General features: G+C 41.4%; 1 protein-coding gene across 2 annotated transcripts in view; it reads left to right on the forward strand.

Annotated features, from left to right (window-relative positions):
• The first annotated feature begins 11,722 nt into the window (after positions 1 to 11,722).
• dbt (dihydrolipoamide branched chain transacylase E2) overlaps positions 11,723 to 20,457 on the forward strand; it is a 61,230-nt gene continuing 52,495 nt past the window's right edge. Inside the window, exon 1 of one of the 2 annotated variants that reach the window (XM_043699688.2) lies at positions 11,723 to 11,864. In XM_043699688.2, the coding sequence (XP_043555623.1) occupies positions 11,778 to 11,864 (87 nt within the window). In that variant the 5' untranslated portion in view covers positions 11,723 to 11,777. Of the gene's footprint in view, positions 11,874 to 20,457 lie in introns of both variants that reach the window. The other variant, XM_043699687.2, reaches the window with a different exon arrangement.

The raw sequence follows: 20,457 nt of genomic DNA on the forward strand, positions 1-20,457 counted from the left end.
GTGTGCGCGGGGGCAAGGTATGAGCATCTGTGAGAGAGTGTATATGTGTGTGTCAGTGTAAGTGTAATTCTGTGAGAAGGTGCATGTGTGCGTGTGAGTGTGGGAATGTATGTATGAGAGAGGGTCTGCATGAGTTTATGGGTCTGTAGGAGTGTGTGTGTGTGTCTGTAGGAGTGTGTGTGTATGTGTGTGCAGTGCAATGGGGTCACCTGTAGTGTGGCATGAACCCAAGGTCCCAGTTGAGGCCATCCCCATGCGTACCAAACTTGACTGTCAGCCTCTGCTTGGCCACTTTGCGTTGTTGCCTGTCCCGAAGTCCACCTTGGAGGATGGTCACCTGAAGGTCCGGGGTTGAATGCCACTGACCATTGAAGTGTTTCTCCGACTGGGAGGAAACACTCCTGTCTGTTGAGTATTGTGCGGTGTCCATTCGTCTGTTGCTGTAGCCTCTGCTTAGTCTCGCCAATGTACCATGCCTCGGGGCATCCTTGCCTGCAGTGTATGAGATGGACAACGTTGGCTGAATCACATGACTACCTACCACATACATGGTAGGAGGTGACCCCACATGTAATGTGGTATCCATGTTGACACTCTGACACGTCTTGCAGCATCTACTGTGACAAGGTTGTATGGTATTGCCCTGAAAGCCAGGCAATTTGTTGCGAACAATTATCTGTTTGAGGTTTGGTGATTGTTTGTAGGCGAGAAGTGGGGAAGGTCTTGGCAAGGAGCTTATCTTCATTGATAATAGTTGCAGGCTGCGAATGCCGGACTCGATAAGCACGTCGCCGGCCAAATTAAAATGGTTTACATAAATAGCATAGTTTTTTGGCCTCTGGGAAGTCCTGGACAACGAAGGGAATCCTGTCGTTTGCAGCTCGTGTCTGTTTCCTGAGGAGGTCATTACAGTTTATCGCTGTGACATATTGGAACTGGTGGTCAATGAATTGAGCATCGTACCCAGTTCTTATGAGGGCTTCCTTGAGTACTTCCAAGTGCCCATAACATTCCTTCTCATCTGAACAGATCCTGTTTATGAGTAAGATTTGTCATTAGGGGATGGTTGTTTTAATATGTTGGAAGCTGGAGAAGTGTAGCATCGTGAGGGTATCTATGAGTTTGTGGTAGAGTGAGGTGCTGAGGTGCACATCCTTGATGGAGATGCATGTGTCCAAGAATGAAACGGATGTGAGAAAGTAGTCCATGGTGAGTTTAATGGTGGAATGAAACTTGTTGATATCACTGTGCAGTTGTTTCAATGACTCCTCACCATGGGTCCAGAGGAAGAAAATGTCGTCAATATATCTGGTGTATAGTTTTGGATGGATGTCCTGCAAAGAGAAGAAAGCTTGTTTGAACATGAACATGAAAATGTTGGCATATTGGGGGTGCAAATTTTGGCCCCGTGGCTGTTCCGTGTGTCTGGATGAAGAACTGGTCATCAAATGTGAAAATATTGTGGTCAAGGATAAAGCAGATGAGTTTTAGGATGGTGTTCGGAGATTGGCAGTTGTTGGTGTTGAATACTGAGGCTGTTGCCACGATGCCGTGTGCTGGTGATGCTGGTGTAGAGTGCTGAAACGTCCATTGTGATGAGGAATGTTCTACTGCTCCGTGTGTGCTGAGTTTCTGTAAGAAATCTGTAGTGTTGCGACAGAAGCTGGGGATCCCCTGTACAATGTGTTTCAAGATACCTTCGACATAGCCAGAGAGGTTCTCACACAGGGTCCCACTGCCTGATACAATGGGATGTCCTGGTGTGTCGGCATTGTGTATCTTTGGAAGGCGGTAGAGGTCGCCTATGCAAGAAGTACATGGGATGAGGGCGCATAGGGAACTCTGAAGGACTGGATCCAAAGTCCTAATCAATGTAGTTAGTTCACGGGTGTGCTCTTTGGTCAGATCAGCTGGTAATTGCCTGTAGTGTTCCTGGTCGTTCAGTTGTCGGTTCACTTCCTTGCAGTAATCAGTTCTATTTTGAATGACGATGGCTCCTCCTTTGTCTGCTGGTTTGATGACAATGTTGTGATTGGTTTTGAGAGCATGGATGGTGTTGCGTTGTGATCGGGTGATGTTTTGCTCTACCTTGTGGACACAACTGATGAATCTGACATTTATATATTTCCTGACAGTTTGAGCATACATGTCAAGCCCAGGGCAGCGGCCCTCCAGTGGGGTCCAAATTGACTCTGACTTCAGTAAGGCATTTGACAAGGTTCCCCATGGGAGACTGATTAGCAAGGTTAGATCTCATGGAATACAGGGAGAACTCGCCATATGGATACAGAACTGCTCAAAAGTAGAAGACAGAGGGTGGTGGTGGAGGGTTGTTTTTCAGACTGGAGGCCTGTGACCAGTGGAGTGCCACAAGGATCGGTGCTGGGTCCTCTACTTTTTGTCACTTACATAAATGATTTGGATGCGAGCATAAGAGGCACAGTTAGTATGTTTGCAGATGACACCAAAATTGGAGATGTCGTGGACAGCGAAGAGGGTTACCTCAGATTACAACAGGATCTGGACCAGATGGGACAATAGGCTGAGAAGTGGCAGATGGAGTTTAATTTAGATAAATGCGAGGTGCTACATTTTGGGAAAACAAATTTTAGCAGGACTTATACACTTAATGGTAAGGTCCTAGGGAGTGTTGCTGAACAAAGAGACCTTGGAGTGCAGGTTCATAGCTCGTTGAAAGTGGAGTCGCAGGTAGATAGGATAGTTTGGTATGCTTTCCTTTATTGGTCAGAGTATTGAGTACAGGAGTTGGGAGGTCATGTTGCAGCTGTACAGGACGTTGGTTCAGCCAGTGTTGGAATATTGCGTGCAATTCTGGTCTCCTTCCTATCGGAAAGATGTTGTGAAACTTGAAAGGGTTCAGAAAGGATTTACAAGGATGTTGCCAGGGCTGGAGGATTTGAGCTATAGGGAGAGGCTGAACAGGCTGGGGCTGTTTTCCCTGGAGCGTCGGAGGCTGAGGGGAACCTTATAGAGGTTTACAAAATTATGAGGGGCATGGATAGGATAAATAGACAAAGTCTTTTCCCTGGTATCGGGGATTCCAGAACTATAGGGCATAGGTTTAGGGTGAGAGGGGAAAAATATAAAAGGGACCTAAGGGGCAACCTTTTCACACAGAGGGTGGTATGTGTATGGAATAAACTGCCAGAGGATGTGGTGGACACTGGTACAATTGCAACATTTAAGAGGAATTTGGATGGGTATATGAGTAGGAAGGGTTTGGGTGCTGGCAAGTGGGTCTAGATTGGGTTGGGATATCTGGTCGGCGTGGACAGGTTGGACCAAAGGGTCTGTTTCCATGCTGTACATCTCTATGACTCTATGACTCCTTCTTTGGTCACTCCTCTAAGGATCCCTGTGATGACTGTTCGGGTTCCTTGGTGGGTTCATTAGGATCATTGCTGGCCTCTTAAAAGAAATCCCAGAGTCTCATTTGTCTGACGAATTCCTCCGTGTCTCCTGCAAGACCCATAGGGTCCCATTTTGGTGGTGGGGCAGAAATTGAGACCCTTGCTAAGAACTTCAATCTCTTCCGGTTGAAGGGTATGGTCCGAAAAGTTGATGATTGACTTCCCCGTGGTGATAACATTTTCCACTATGGTGCCAGGGCGGGCTTGGCTACTGCTGGTGGTGATGCCAAGTTTCTTGGACCATCATAATCATCTCCACCACCAGGGTCCCTTTTGCCATATTCTTTTCTTAGTCAAATACAATACAAAAGAAATAATGTGTGAGCTGGTTTGCCATGCCAGGTTACGTATGCCATGCAGACGTCTCTCATACAACCAGTTTAGTGAAGGCACATTAGAAAAAAGACTTGTTTTTGCACTTGTGAATAAATTTTCTGTTATTATCTTTTGGGAATTTGGATTTTAAAGTAAAGGTAAACTAGAGTACTCATTTCAGTTCTGTGAAGAAATGTAATATAACTCATGGAATCATATGAAAATGAGGAGTCATGTGTTACGATGTGAGGTAAAGCCTCCTGCTGAATTTAAACCAGCAACACAGAAAAGATTTAACGCGTGTAGTAATCTGTGAAAATTCAAGAGCCCAAGATCTATTCAAAGTAAAGTTTAACAACTTTATTTCTTAAAGTATAACAGAGAATAATTCACTAACAACTATTTACAATTCCTTCCTCCACCTATCTTTTACTTTCCCTTTTATAATACTAGTCCGAAAAATCTCCCAATTAAGATTTACTGAAAAATTCAAATTTCAAAACCAGCCAACAGTTAAATCTTCTGTTTGCAGATTTGCTCTCCAAGTCGATGTTGATGTTTCTCTCTGAACAAACTCCTTCTCTAGACAGGTACCTCTCAGACAGTTCTGACTAGCAGTCTACATCTGTTGGTCTTTTGGCAGTTCTCTTTCTACCATTCAGTTTTTCCCAATGTTATACTGCAAAGCATCAGATTGTGTTGTTGGCTTTTAAAATTGTCAACATACTAGATTCAAACTTGATTGGAGTTTGTGGTTTTTTTTGGGTATAATTTAAATTGTTTAGCCTAATTCAAATTTGTTTTTGACTCCAGGCAACTAGCCGCTCTAGCTTCTGGCCACATGTTACATTCTATCTTATTCAGAACAATTAGTGCTGTCAGGTAGTTCTGCTAACTTTTCTCTCTTAAAAGTACAGTACACCCACATCTTCAAAACACTTCCCCCTTAAGAAAAAATGAACAATCATAATTAAAAGATGGCTTCATTTTATTTTCTGTTTTTTAAACTCATTACCCTCATGTACCGATAACTTTAATCTAAGTTCACCTTAACTTCTTCCTATGTAATTATATATATAAAACATTAATTAAATACAAATCTCATCTAAACTTTAACAGGAAAACCCGTGATAACGCATTTGCGATTACATTCTTATGACCGTCAACACGGACGATTTTAAAATTTAAAGTTTATAACATAACACTCCAAAGAAATAGTCTCATATTCATGTCTTTAAAACATTCTAAGAATGTAAGAGCATTGTGATCCGTGTAACCACCGTCTTTGACATATTGTTCATGACATACACATTAAAGTGTTGTAAGGCCAGTACCAAACTCAGCAGTTCTTTTTTGATCGTGAATTTGATTTCCTCTGGTGAATGTTGATCTTCTTTGAAAAGTAACCAACTGGCACTTTAATCCCCTTCCTCAAATTTTCTGTAGAAGTACAGCTCCAACTCCTATGTCACTAGCATTGACGGTGACTTTAAAAGGTTTTGAAAAGTGTGGTATAGCTAAACCTGGTTTGGTTGTTAATATGACTTTCAAATGGTTGAATGCCTCCTGGCATGGTTCTGTCCACTGAAACTTTGTGTTCTTTTTCAGCAAATCAGTTAATGGTGCCACTACACTGCTGAAGTTTGGAACAAACTTCCGATAGAATCCGCTGAGTCCTAAGAATCAAAGCACCTCTTTCTTTGAGGTTCGTCATGGGAAATTCCTCAATGGCCTTCGTCTTTGCGTTCCGTGGGGTCAACCTTCCATGACCGATGTTCTGTCCCAAGAACATCATCTCTGCTTTTGCGGATTCAGTTTTGTTTAAGTTTATCACCAGTTTTGCTTCTCGTTGTCGTTCAAAGAGCTCTGCCAATTGTACCATGTGATCTTTCCAGGACTTACTAAAGATCACTACAGTTTGTTAAACCCAGCCACAACTCTGTTCATGAGTCTTTGAAATGTGGCGGGTGTGTTCTTCATTCCAAAGGGCACCACTTTAAAGTGATATAGCCCATTTGGGGTTACAAACGCAGAAATTCCTTTCGCTGTCTCTGATAAAGGTACCTGCCAGTAACCACGCATTAAGTCCAATTTGGTGATGTAACTGGTTTGTTCGATTTTCTCAATACAGCCCTCCAATCTAGGAATTGGAGTCCGATTTTGTAACGGTATTTACCTTCGATAATCCATGCAGAATCGTTCAGTCCCGTCCCGTTTGGGAACTAAGATGATCTGCGAACTCCACTCGCTCTGGCTTGGTTTGATGATGTCCTCGTCGAGCATGGCTTTCACCTCCATCTGGATCAGTCTGGCTTTAAAAGGATTAGGCCAATAGGGGTGTTGTTTTATCGGAGCAGTATTCCCTATGTCTACTTCATGAACAATAGCATTAGTCCTCCCCATCTGATTCTTACATATGTCCTTATATTGCAGTAACAAATCTTTCAACTGCATTCTATGCTCCTGAGACAGATAGCTTACTAACCTATCCCACTCTTCAAAGACTTCTTAATTTTTTAATCTATTTTGAGACACATCAAAATCCACATCATTGGTTTCTCACTCTGCGGGGCAGTAACTAACACCTGTTTCTCCACTTCTTTCACTCCAGTTTCAACATGTTCATACGACATACCCGATATCTTTTCATTCTATCTGGCATCTTTACTGCATAATTCACCTGACTCACCTTTTTCTCTATGATAGGGACCATTAAACCCGGCTTTGAAGGGATCTCCTATCACTGGTAACAGTATTAACATGTCATCCCCTTGAGAAAACGTCCCAGTGTCAGAGCTTTTATCTGCCACTTGCTTCATTCTATACTGTGCCCTCTTTAGGTGCTGTTTAGCTAACTGATCTGATCAAATTAGTCTCTCCATCACCTCCGATACATAATCTAAGTGTGAGATCTTCCACTTTGGCCCAGCCAATTTTTCTTTAATTAATTTCAAAAGACCTCTCATGTCATGCCTGAATATTAGCTCAAAGAGAGTGAACTGAGTAGATTCATTTGGGGCATCTCTAATGGCAAACAATATGAATAGGATACCTTTATCCCAATCATTCGGGTAATCCTGACAGTATGCTCTCAACATGGTCTTCAAGGTCTGATGCAACTTTTCTAAAACTTCCTGGGATTCAGGATGATAAGCATTGGATTTAAAGTGCTATAACCATAACCTCCCTAAACAGCCTAGCAGTAAAATTTGACCCTTGGTCCGACTGAATCTCTGGGTAGTCCATACCGTGTGAAGAAAGCTACTAATTCCTCCACTACCCTTTTTGCCTTGATACTCCGTAATGGAATTGCCTCCAGAAATCTGGTAGACACATTATTATGGTGAACAAGTATTGGTTCCCGTTTTTAGTTCTCTGGAGGGAACCTACACAATCAATTATAAACTGCGTGAAAGGTTCTTCAAATGTGGGAATTGGCAACAAAAGTGCTGGTTTTATTACAGCCTGTGGCTTACCTACCATTTGGCATGTCTGACATGTTTGGCAAAAGTTAACTACATCCTGTTGCATTCCAGTCCAAGAAAAATGTTTTTGTACCTTAGCCTGAGTTTCAAACCCCTAGGTGACCTCCTACAGATAGTTTTGTGCTACCCGTAACACCTCCGGTTTGAATGCTACCGGCAATACAATCTCATGCACTTCGGCCTATTTCTCCTCTGCACTAACCTGCCGTGGTCTCCATTTCCGCCTTTGGATTCTATCTTTCAGATAATAACCCTGTGGAATATTCTCTGCCTCCCTTTCCAAGTATGCATCCACATATATCTATTTTATTGTCTTGTCTTGCTGATGCAGGTCCCTTAGATTTTCAGGACTAAACACTTCTGTCTGACCTCTGACTGTTCAGGTTTTTCCTGCACCATTACATCAAACATGGTATCTGCTAACTGAACCTTAACTCCTTCATCTTTCTCTTTACTTTTTGCTTTGTGCTGTGACTTATTGGTGGTGGGATCTGGTTACTACACAGTCTGGGAAAATACCAGGATATTTCTATTTTAACTCCTCAGTTTCTTGGTCTTCCTTGGGGTTCTCCACAACAAGGGGTGTCACTCCCTCCTTGGATCCTGCGAAATCATTCCCAGGAACAAACTGAATTCCTGGAACTGACACTCGGTCAATCACTCCCACAGTAACTTCCCCTGTCTTAACTTGGCACTCCAACCTGACCTTACGCAGGGAAACACTAAATTTCTGTCCATCTAGCCCACAAATTACCACATGTGCGGGTAACAGATCAGAAAGAGTGTATATTTGCTCATCCCTTATTATCAGCGACTGGTTAGATCCTGTATCTCTCAAAGTTGTAACTTCTTGTCCTTTTCCCCCTGTTCTTTCTGAGTAAACTTTACCCACAGAGGAAAATTCTTTGAATAGATCAGGCACTAACTCCATAGTCAGTCCCTGCCTAGGCTATGCACTCTCCTGCAGTTCCTCAGCTCTTCTTGAGGTCTTCTTTACTACATTCACTAATGCCACTGGTTTAGCTTCTTTTACCACATCTTTTCCGACGGTCCCTTTCTTTAATTAGCAGCACTGACTTTATGTGTCCCACTTTACCACAGTGGAAATACCTGAGGCATTTCACCTCCTTTCCACCCCCTTGGGCTTCTTTTTTATCCTGTGGTAAATTCTTACCAGTGCTCTCTACTCTTGGTTTTGTAGTGTAGGATCCTCCCTTCTCCCAAGTTCTATCCCTCACTGGACGAAATTCTGGCTGGAAGTTTGTCTTATGCACCAATATGCAATCATCTGCTAATTCTGCTGCCCTTCTCACTTCCTGATCTTTTTGTTTCTCCACGTGAATTCTTACCATATCTGGAAGTGAGTTTTTAAACTCCACCAGAAGAATAATCTCTCAAAGAGTCTCAAAGGTCCTATCTATTTTCAAAGCACACACCCATCTATCAAAATGACAATATTTAATTCTTTAGATCTCAACATAAGTCTGACCTGGTTCCTCCTTTGTCTTTCTGAACTGCTGTCTATATGCTGGTACCAATTCATAAGCACTTAAAATAGCCTGTTTAACCTCTTCATAATCTCTTGACCCCTCATCTGACAGCGTGGCAAATACCTCACTTGCTCTGCTTACCAGTTTAGTCTGAACTAGCATTACCCATAAATTCTCAGACCACTCCATCTGCCTAGCCAAATTTTCAAATGAAATAAAGAAGGCTTCAACATCTTTCTCATCAAAATGTGGCAGAGTTTTAACATATTTGTATATATCATTACCTTCTCTTTTAATCTCCATTCTGTTAACTTGACTTTGCTGACTAAGTCGCAACTTCTTGTTCAAATTCTCTCTCTTTTTGCTCAGCTAAGAACCTTCTTCCTCTTTCTTTTCCCTCTCTTTCTCTTTCTATTTCCCTTTTTTCGCTCTCTCTTTGCTCAACCAAGAACCTTCTCTCTTTTTTCTCTCTCCCTCTGTCTTTCCTCTCTTTCTCTTTGTTTATCTTCTAATTCCATTTTCCACAATTGTAATTCAAGTTTTCTACCCCTACTGCACTTGTCTGTTTCTCTGACAAACTTAAGTGTTTGAGTAATTCATTTACAATTTCAGCTTTACTTTTGTCCTTGGTTAAACCCAAATCTAACTTATTTAATAACCATATAAGTATGGCCTTTTTCTTTCCTTTTAAACTGTCTTGGTCAATTTGAGAATCATCTTCAAATCCCAGAAACTCTTTAACCATTTTAAGAGCCGTTTCTCTCACTTTTAATTTAATGAATGACAAGTGACTGAATTTAAACAAATTGCTTCACCTATGTTTATTTAAAGGTCTAGGACAGTAATCTGCAAGTGTTTAAATCTGCTGGGATGCTTCGTACCTCTAAATCTATTTAAATCTGTCTAAGTCTGTTTAAACCAGTTCAATCACAAATCCAAGACCCAAACTGTTCAAATCGCGGACAAAAGCTCCCCAAACCATTCAAATCCCAGCGACGAGCCCCCAAACTGTTCCGACATGGGGTAAGCCCTTCTGCTTAATTTAAACCATTAACACAGAAAAGGTTTATCCCATGCAGTAATCTGTGAAAATTCGAGAGGCCAAGAACTATTTAAAGTAAAAATTAACAACTTTATTTCTTAAAGTATAACAGAGAATAATTAACTAACAACTATTTACAACTCCTTCCTCTAATCTATCTTCTACTTTCCCTTCTATAATACAAATCTGATAAAACCCCAATTAAGATTTACTGAAAAATTCAAACTTCAAACCAGCCAGCTGTTGAAACATCTGTTTGCAGATTTGCTCTCCAAGTCAGTGTCGATGTTTCTCTCAGTGCAAACTCTTTCTCTCGACAGGTACCTTTCAGACAGTTCTGACTAGCAGTATACATCTGTTGGTGTTTTGGCAGTTCTCTCTCAACCGTTCAATTTTTCCCAATCTTATACCCCCAAAGCATAGGATTGTGTCATTGGCTTTTAATATTGTCAATATTCAAACTTGATTGGAGTTTGGGTTTTTTTGGGTATAATTTGAACTGATTGGCCTAATTCAAGCTGCTGGACCACATGTTACATTGTGTCTTATTCAGAACACTTGCTGCCAGGTAGTTCTGTTAGCTTTTCTCTCTTAAAGGTACAGTACACCCACATCTTCAAAACACATGCAAAATTGGAATTTGTTGAATTTTAGAGGATCTGTGAATTTTAAAAGAAATGAGTATGAGAGAGTAATGGTCCTAAAACAGAAGTGTTGTTGTGAATTATATCACACAGATTATGTTGTCAATATGTCGTTAACTTTGCTAAGACGTCTCTGAGAGGACAAGACATGACAGTGGAATATTTTAAATTTTTGGCTATGGGTAAACTGAGAGAATTTGTAGGTAAATTAGAGGTGGTAATAAAAACAGGATTTTGTAAGAATGAGATGTTCAAAGTGATTTGCCATCATTTAAATTAGGAGGGAAACCTGAAATTGAGATGTAATCACTAGAAATAAGAAATATTTAGATAGATTTTCTTTTCAGCAAAACGTCAGTTATAGGAAAAAGAGATAAAGACAAATTTTAAAACATTGAATTTGAAGAAAAAGGAAAGAGAACTGTAAAGGGAGCAGAAAGGAAGAAAGAAAAAAAAGGAAGAGCAATGGAAAGGGAACCGGAATTGAAAAAGCTTGAACTGTAAAAAAGAGAAGGAAATCGGACAGTACTAATGTTATGTGCTGTATCGCCATTTCATCATACTTTCAGTACTCAGCCAGGCATTCAGTTGTGCAGAAAACAAATTGAAAAACATTGCTTGGTGCTTTCATGTTAATTGCATAAAAGATTGGTTCCCACATACAGTCAAGTTATGTAGTTAACCCCCAGAGAAAACTTTTTTTACGTTTTGGGCCTATTTTCATGTATTTTTCAAATTCTTTCAATTGCTCATTATCATGTCCAATTACTGTAACCCATAATGGTCTGATTTGATGATATCAATTTTTAGGCCCAATACTACAGTACTCTCTGCTTATTCTGCCACTTACATTGACAACTTTGAAATTTCTCCAGACACACCAAACTCGAAATCATTAATACAGGTATATATTAGGAAAAGAAATTTTCCTGGGAAACTCCGCTACAAACCTTCCACCAGCATACTGTCCAGTGTAGTAAAGTCCTAACACCAGCACTCGTTGCACTGTATTACATTGCACAGTGGGCTGGTGTTGGGACTCTCATACATTGCAGTGGGCTGATTTTTGGGACTCTTGCGTTGCACAGTGTACTGGTCTTTGCACATTGCGCTGGTGTGGGGACTTTTTTGCATTGTGCAGTGTGCTGGTGTTGGGACACTATTGTATTGCATATTGCACTGGTGTTGGCACTTTGTTGTATTGCACATTATGCTGCTGTTGACACTCTGACATTGCACACTATGCCAATGTTGGCACTCTCTTGCATTGCGCAGTGTACTGCTGTTGGTACCTTGGCTGCTTGCCGTCGCTGAGCCGGGTGAGCCGTGCTCTTGGCGTCGACGCGGTGCTGACCTCATTTCCAGTTAAGATGGCGGCCGTGCGAGCTCTACGATCGGTGGTTGGGGCTGAGGGGCTCAGGCTGCGCCTCGGCGTAGGGAGGACCCTGCTCCGACAGGTAACACAGGTACTGTGGGATTCACAGCTCAGTAGTGGTGGATACTCCGAGAGGAGTCAGGCAGTTCGGGAGGGACGAGGCAGTCGGAGCTTGGTGCGGTTGCTCCGGTGGGATGTTACCCCGGTTCCGTGCCCTGTCTGATTCTTGACAGCTGCTGAATGTCGGTCCCGGGACCTGGGTCTGTCAAATATCAGAGGAGAAAGTGAGGACTGCAGATGCTGGAGATCAGAGCTGAAAATGTGTTGCTGGAAAAGCGCAGCAGGTCAGGCAGCATCAAAGGAGCAGGAGAATCGACGTTTCGGGCATGAGTCCTTCGTCAGGAATGAAGAAGGGCTTATGCCCGAAACGTCGATTCTTGCTCCTTGGATGCTGCCTGACCTGCTGCGCTTTTCCAGCAACACATTTTCAGCTCTGTCAAATATCAACCTGACAGCAAACTGTCTCTCTGTCAGTCAGCGCTACGAGTTAGACTGACCTTATACCCTACTCTTTAAAATCTAACATAGCGTGAGATTAGTTAGATTTTCTACAAAGGTGACCATCATTACCATATTACATATCTCCTCAATACATTACTTGTCTCTTTACTGACGAGATGTCAATTAATTTAAAAAAACCTGTCTGGTGTTAACTGTCAAGTACTAGACGGAAGTATTGGGCTGAAATTTCCCCTTGCCTGTAATTGCATCTGTTTTTATTTCCTTCATTATATTTGCGTGTCTAGGTGCATCATGATTTTCTGTGCACAATGTGTGTCAAAGTAGACAAGCCTGAAAGATGAGATTGACAAGATGTTGATGAGGCAGAGAAGTGGGTTGATCGATTCTGTAAGTGAATCAGCCTGAACTGCCAAAGAGGACATTACACAGCAGTCAACTGGAGTGCTGTGTTACGGTGAAAAAGTGACTTTAGACTTCAGAAGAAAAACTGTCAATGATTTTAGCTCGAGGCTACAGAAGGTGGTTAAGTTACCAGATAGTATCAATGCTGGTAGAAAATATTGCACTGTTTCAGACATTGAAATGAATTGGATAGGACAATAATTAGATCAGAGTGGTGCTGGAAAAGCACAGCAGGTCAGGCAGCATCCGAGGAGCAGGAAAATCGATGGTTCGGGCAAAAGCCCTTCATCAGGAATAGAGGCAGGGAGCCTCCAGGATGGTGAAATAAATGGGGGGTGGAAGGCGGGGTAGTGGGGCTGGGGAGAAGGTAGCAAAGAGTACAACAGGTGAATGGAGGTGGGGATGGAGGTGATAGGTCAGAGAGGAGGGTGGAGGAAGGTAGCTAAGAGTACAATAGGTGAATGGGGGTGGGGCTGGAGGTGATAGGTCAGAGGGAAGGGTGGAGCAGATAGGTGGGAAGGGAGATTGGCAGGTAGGACAGGTCATGAGGACAGTGCTGAGCTGGAAGGTTGGAACTGGGGTAAGGTGGGGGAATGAGGAAACTGGTGAAGTCCACATTGATGCCCTAGGGTTGAAGTGTTCCGAGGTGGAAGATGAGGCATTCTTCCTCCAGGCATCAGGTGGTGAGGGAGCGGTGGTGGAGGAGGCCCAGGACCTGCATGTCCTTGGCAGAGAGGAGGGGGAGTTGAAATGTTGGGCCACGGGGCGGTGTGGCTGATTGGTTCGGGTGTCACGGAAATGTTCCCTGAAGCGCTCTGCGAGGAGGCATCCAGTCTCCCCAATGTAGAGGAGACTGCATTGGGAGCATCAGCAGTCCTCAGTTGTGCCTAATTAACTGAATGCTAAAGATGCGCTGAATGCTAAAGATTAATTGAATCCAGAGATGTGAATTGGCCATGCTAAATTGCCCATAGTGTTAGGTGCATTAGTCAGGGGTAAATATATGGTAGGGCAATGGGTCTGGGTGGATTACTCTTCGGAGGGTCATTGTGGACTTGTTGGGCTGAAGGGCCTGTTTCCATACTGTACAGATTCTAATCTAATCTAATGTTAAGTGAGAGAAAATCTTGGCTCAGAAAAACAGAATATTGAATCACTATGTGCAGTGATTATGAATAACAAGGATCAGAAGACATTGTTGTGAGAAGTTTCTAGGGCCCCCCCCCCCCCCCCCCCCTCCCAATAAGACTTATGCTGATGGACAGTGTGTAAAGAAATAAGTGCTTGGACCATTCAATGTAATATTTTACAAGACTTTAATCTGCACGTAGATGGGACATATCAAAAGTGAAAGGAGTTGTTTGCACGATGAGCTTGTAGAATGCTTCTGTGACAGCTTCTAGGAACAATGTGTGGCAAAACCAATTACCACATATTTCAGTTATCTTGTGTAATGAGGCAGATTTAATGAGTAATTTCATAATAAATGATACACCTAAGGGGAAAGCATCAAAATACAGTACTATTAAATTCAATGTTAAATTCAAGGTGTTGTATTCCCGTCCCAAACAAGAATCCTAAACACAGCCGATTATGTAGATATGGAAGGAGATCTAGTTACAGTTAATCAGAGAAGCAGACTGAATGATAAGGTGGTACATAAATGGTGGGGAACATTTAAAGAGGCATTTCAAGATACTTGACAGAAGCAGTAGTGTGATATTTGATGGGGAATAAGGGAGTGGCAGAGATGGTGAACATTTTGCCTGTCTTCATAGTGAAAGATGCAAATAACATATCATTTTAAAAAAGACTATGGGGATAATGAGAGAATGAAACTTAAGATCAATAGAGTAAAAGTATTGAGAAATTTAAGGGACTAAAAAGTGACAAATACACAGGTTCCAGTTGTATGGTTTTATGAATTCTAAAAGAGATAGCTGCAGAAGAAATGATGCACTCGTTTATGATTTTCTAAAATTATTAAGATTCCAATGGGTTGGAAGTTAGCAAATGTCACACAGCTGTTCACAGAAGGCAAGAAAAAGAAAACAGTGTGCTAAGGGCCAGAAGGTCTGAACATAGTTGTTTGGAAAATTCTCAGATCTGTTATTAAGAAAGTCTTTAAAGTGCACTTAGAAAATCAGAGTATGATCAGACAAATCAACATGGTTTGGGTTTCGAGGGTGAAAATAGTGAGTTCAGAAAAGGGAAGCCAGTAGAAATAGTATACTTATGCTTGCAAAATACATTTGGTATGTTTCCACACTAAGGTTAATATGCAAGGTAAAGCTAATGAAGTTGGGTTGGAATTAGCTTGAAAAGAGAGTAGGTTTCTAAATATCTTAAGAGAAATGGGATGTGGGAAAAGGGTGGGCAAGTGCCACTATGTAACCTGCTCCTTCAGAGGTCCAAAATCGATGCAATGAGATGAATGGCCTTCTGCGTTGTAATATTTCTATGATTCTGTAGAATATAGTTTGAAGAAGTGTAAGGTTATTTACTTTTCTAGTAAGAATAGAAAAACAGAATATGTTATCAAGGTGTGAAATGTTTTTACATAGTGATAGTCAGAGACATTTGGGTATACTTGGACAAAAGGTTTTAATGCACATCCTGGAAACGTAATGGCTGCAAAAAGAGATCAGAATTCTGAAATTCTATTGTGATTAATCTATCTGGTTTTGCAGAGGTTGTCCACTGTTCCCTAAGCACAACACAGGAGTGTGATAGCCCACTCTCCACTTGCCTGCATGACTGCAACTCCAACAACACTTAAGAAACTTGACATCATCCAAGACAAAGCAGCTTGCTTAATTTGGCACTCCCTCCATCACTGACACACAGTGAGTGCAGTGTATACCATCAACATTGTGTACTGTGGCAACCTGCACCTTCTAAACTCACAATATTTCTCATCTCAAAGGAAAAGAATAGCAGATGCTTGGACATACTAGGACTTAAACACTTGCCTCCAAATCTCCAAATATTCTGACTTTGAACAGAATCACTGTTCTGTCATGGGATCATAATTCTGGCATTTCCTCCATTACAGTACTGTGGGTGTACCTACATGACATGGAGGATTACCACATCACCTCAATCGATGCAATGAGATGAATACTTATCTTGCCAACAATATGCACATTCCACGAAGAAACTTTTATTTAAAAATTGAGTGGATGGCATGTAGGCTTTTTCCCCCAAGTGATTTAAATATAAGATGTAAGTCTTTTTGCTGTTGTGTAGGGCTTTAGTAAGACCACAGCTGGGAATGTTGTGTGCAGTTTTGACGTCCATACCGCAGATAGATATACTTGTCTTAGAGGCAGTCCAGCAAAGAGTCACTGGATTGATTCCTTGCATGGTGGCTTGCATTATGAAGAAAGGCTGAATAAATTGGGTCTATATTCTCAGAAGTTTAGAATAATGAGCGGTGATCTCATTTAAAGACACTGAGTGTTGATTCCCTTGACAGGAGAATCTGAAACATGGCCACAGTCTTAGTATAAAGGACTGATCATTTAGGAATGAGGTGAAAAAGTTTTTCACTGACCAGGTTGTGATCTTGGAACTGTCAGTCCAAGAAGGATGCGGGTGTTCCATTGTCGAGTATGTTGCAAGAGTGAATAGTGGAATTTTGATCTCTCAGGGACTTGGGGGAGAGGCAGGAAAGTGGAGTAAAGTCAGAAGATCAGCCGTTATTGAACTAAATGTTCGAATCAGCCAAAGGGTTTGAATGAACTTTTTTCTAATGACACATCTGAAAGTAAGTTTAGTCAGCAAATCAAGCAAATGTATTTGTTTTACAGTTGGTTTCAGGTGCTGAGCTGGGTTAAATGCTGTACTGTTTGATCAGTCACAATATGAGACATACAATATTCACCTTGTCCTCCCCCCATTAACTATGTATATGTTTGCGATGCAGTATCTGTGATAACACAGTAAAAGAGAGAACAGTTTAATGTTCCTATTGAAGGGCAATTCACTGGTGCAAGGTCATGATTTGAGTCCCTACAAATCCTGACTAACAAATCATTCCCAATTTTCTATATATTGTGCAAATGTCAAGACAGGCAAATGCATCATCAAAATACACGTCAGATAATTGAAGAATTCTAAAGCCGCAACTCACTTTCAGATACCCTAGGACTGGAATCTGAGAAAGAACAAAGATCGGTGCATTGAGTATAGGAGTTGGAGGTCATGTTGCTGCTGTACAGTACATTGGTTAGGCCACTTTTGGAATACTACATGCAATTCTCATCTCCCTGCTGTAGGATGGATGTTGTGAAACTTGAAAGGGTTCAGAAAAGATTTGCAAGGATGTTGCCAGGATTGGAGGGTTAGAGCTTATAGGGAGAGGCTAAATAGATTGGGGCTATTTTTCCTGGAACGTTGGAGGCTGACGGGTGACCTTACAGAGGTTTATAAAATCAAGATAGGTGAATCGTCAAGGTCTTTTCCCCAGGGTGTGGGAGTTCAAAACTAGATGACATAGATTTAAGGTGGGACCTAAGGGTTAGCATTTTCATGCAGTGGGTGGTGCATGTATGGAATGAGCTGCTAGAGGAAGGGGTGGAGGCTGGCACAAATACGAAATTTTAAAAGGCATCTGGATGGATATATGAATAGGAAGGGTTTAGAGGGATATGGGCTAAATACTGGGATTAGATTAATGTAGGATATCTGGATGGCATGGACAAGCTAGATCCGAAGGGTCTGTTTCCATACAGTACATCTCTATAACTCTAAATGTTAATTTCCACTATTACTAATATCTTATTCATACAGGTGATTTTAGATTCAGAACATGAAACTCTGAACAATACAAATAATAACTGGCAGCTTCACAGTGGACCATACTCTGCTGTAAATTTTGTACTCTTTCAAATGTCCTTTCCAGATACTGAAGGTGAGGACTAAGGTTGTTTGTTTCATAGAGAAAACTATGTCCTGGAAATTTATTTAACTCTACTCAGGAAGATTACTTGGCTTGTATTTTTATTCTAAACATTCATTACCTTTACTTTACGTTTGATTTTCATGAAAGTGAAAACTGATTGGTTTTGAAAGTATGAGTAGAAATAGAATGCAGATCAGTTGGCACTCCCTGAAATCCAGTCAGCTGTGATTCACTGTGAATTGCTAAGCAGTGGTTTTAAATATCCAACTGTGACTGTCTGTTAATTTAAAAGTATTTGAGAACTCCATCATCTCAATTAAGGCACAGTTGAACATTTCATCACATCGCTGATGATGATTTTCACTGGATATGACACTGGAAATGTCTGTCTGAGAGGAGAGACATTACCTTGTTTGGAAATTGATTGCAACATAATGAAGCATTTGTTCAAATGTAAACGTGTATTCACTGTATGAAATCTAAATTCTTTATGGTGGTTGCTACTTTTCATGTCTTTCTCAGGACCTGAAATCTGCAGACACTTAATACTTTATGTTCAAATCCAAGTTTGACTTAACCTAGTTGCTGCTGTTGGATTTTCTTTATTTTGTTCATTTCTTTCTTTCACTCCTTTCAGACTGAGACTTTGGTTTTCACACCAAAGTTTCTCAATAATAAGATTCTCACTTAGATCTCAAGTGCTTGTTCAGACTATCTATTGCATAACCAAGTTTCAAAATCTGATTTTGTTAGTACACAAAATCAACGTACTGTCAGTGCTGAGGAACTGAAATTCTTCTTTGTTCAACTAATCCCATTTTACTTGTAGCTACCATGATGCTAGTTGATCACCTGTGTCCCCTTCTGTTGATCACTCATTCCTCTTCCAATCCCACTCTGTTTAAATCTATGTCCATCATATCTGTCCATCTAGTCTTGCGCTTCCTCTGCTTCCAGGTAGTGTAAAGTCCAGCACTCTCCAGCAGAAGAACATTTGAAATAAAAACACAAAATACTGAAAACATTCAACATGTCAAGTATCAGCTGAAGAGAGAGACTTAATGTTTTACATTTATCAGAACTGAGGATACTACAAATTCAGTTTTTAAGCCAGTAAGACCAAGATAAAGGGACAGAGGAAGAAAAAAGGGGAAGGCCTGCAATAGGCTGAAGGGCAGGAGTGATTTAAAGAACATGTAGATACCCTGTAGTTCAAAGAAGAAGGAAAGAAAGAGGACAAAAGTGGTCTGTAAGCTTCAAGTTTGAGAAATATGTATTTAAGTTGAAGACACAAAAAAAATCAACTTTAAATGAAACTTATCAAATCATAATATTTCTGTGCGGTCTAGAGATGCCCTTCATCCCCATTGAATTGAATTAGGTTTATTGTCATATATACTCAGTGGTGCTGTGGAAGTTTACAAGTCATCACTTACAGTGCCATCTTGGGTACAAAGGTACCTAGGTACAGAATTTTAGGTACAAAGCAGAAAAAATGGAAAACAAATTAAAACGTTAAACATTACAGTCCTTACTAAATGGTAGAAAAACAAAGAAATACAGTTAACAGTTCAACACCACAGTCCATAAACACCTGGCCATGCTGGGCTCTCAACTCCTCACAGGGTTTGACCTCCCCTGCTTTGGGCTCGACTTTGCCCCCTGCTGCTGGGCAGTCTGCTCTTGCTTTGCAGCCTGTTCCGGTTGCTGCCGACCACCCCAGGCTGTCCACTCCTGCTCTCACCACTTGAGCTGCCTGCTGCTGTTTCCACTGCTGGCTGCTCAGGGTGCCTGCTTCCACTCTCACCGTCAGTTATCCAGGCTGCCTGCTCCCACTCTCACCACCTTATGCCTGCGTAAGTAATTAATTATCCAATGAGTGCATCCTACTTTACACAACTAAACCTAACTTGCAGATTTTTTTAATTAACATGCTTGGAACCTCTAGAGCAGGTGGGACTTCAACCAGGTCCTCTTGCTCAGAAGTAGGGACATAGGATGACAAGAGTTCTTCAAGCTACCTTGGAAATGTATCATCATTCCTTCACTATCACTGGGTCAAAGTCCTGGAATTCCCACCCTGAGGGCATGGTGCATCAATTTACAGAACAGGGATGCAGTGGCTCAAGAAGGCAGCTCACCACCTATGCAGGGATGATCAACAAGGGATGAGCATCAATAACACTTCCATGCCACTTTCAGGGCAGATAGAAATGTGCAATAAATGCCAGCAATACCCACTTCCTACGAGTCAATAAAAATAAAACCCTTCTTCCCTCCATGTGATTCCAGACCCTCAGAAAGGTGGTTGACTCTTAAATGCCTTCTGAAATGGTCTATCAGGCCACTCGGTTCAAGACAGTTATGGTTGGGCAACAAATGCTGCCCTTAGCATGGATGTGGGGAGGCAGTGGTGTAGTTGTAATGTCACTAGACTAGTAACTCAGACACCCACACTAATGTTCTGAGGGCATGGGCTCAAATCCCACCATAGCAGATGGTGAAATTTGAATTCTGTAAAAACCTGAAATAAAATGTTAGTTTAACGATTACCATGTAATCACTGTTGATTGTCTTCTGGTCTACAGACCCATAGCAATGTGGATGACTCAACTTCTCTCTGGGCTGTTGGAGATTGACAATAAATGCTGGTCTAGTTCGTGACACCTACATTCCATGAAAGAATTTTAAAAATCCACATCCCATGAAAGAATGAGGAAAAAAACATTCAGTGGCTATCTACCACCCTTTGTACAGTATTTCCATAATAATATTTGACAAAGAGAATGCCACATACACTGCCTCCACAAGAACTAATATTTCCACAGCTAATTAACTTTTAGCA

Source organism: Chiloscyllium plagiosum, unplaced genomic scaffold (genome assembly GCF_037043375.1).
Source record: "Chiloscyllium plagiosum isolate Xiang-an unplaced genomic scaffold, Cpla_swu_hap1 HiC_scaffold_9, whole genome shotgun sequence".
Lineage (NCBI taxonomy): Eukaryota > Metazoa > Chordata > Chondrichthyes > Orectolobiformes > Hemiscylliidae > Chiloscyllium > Chiloscyllium plagiosum.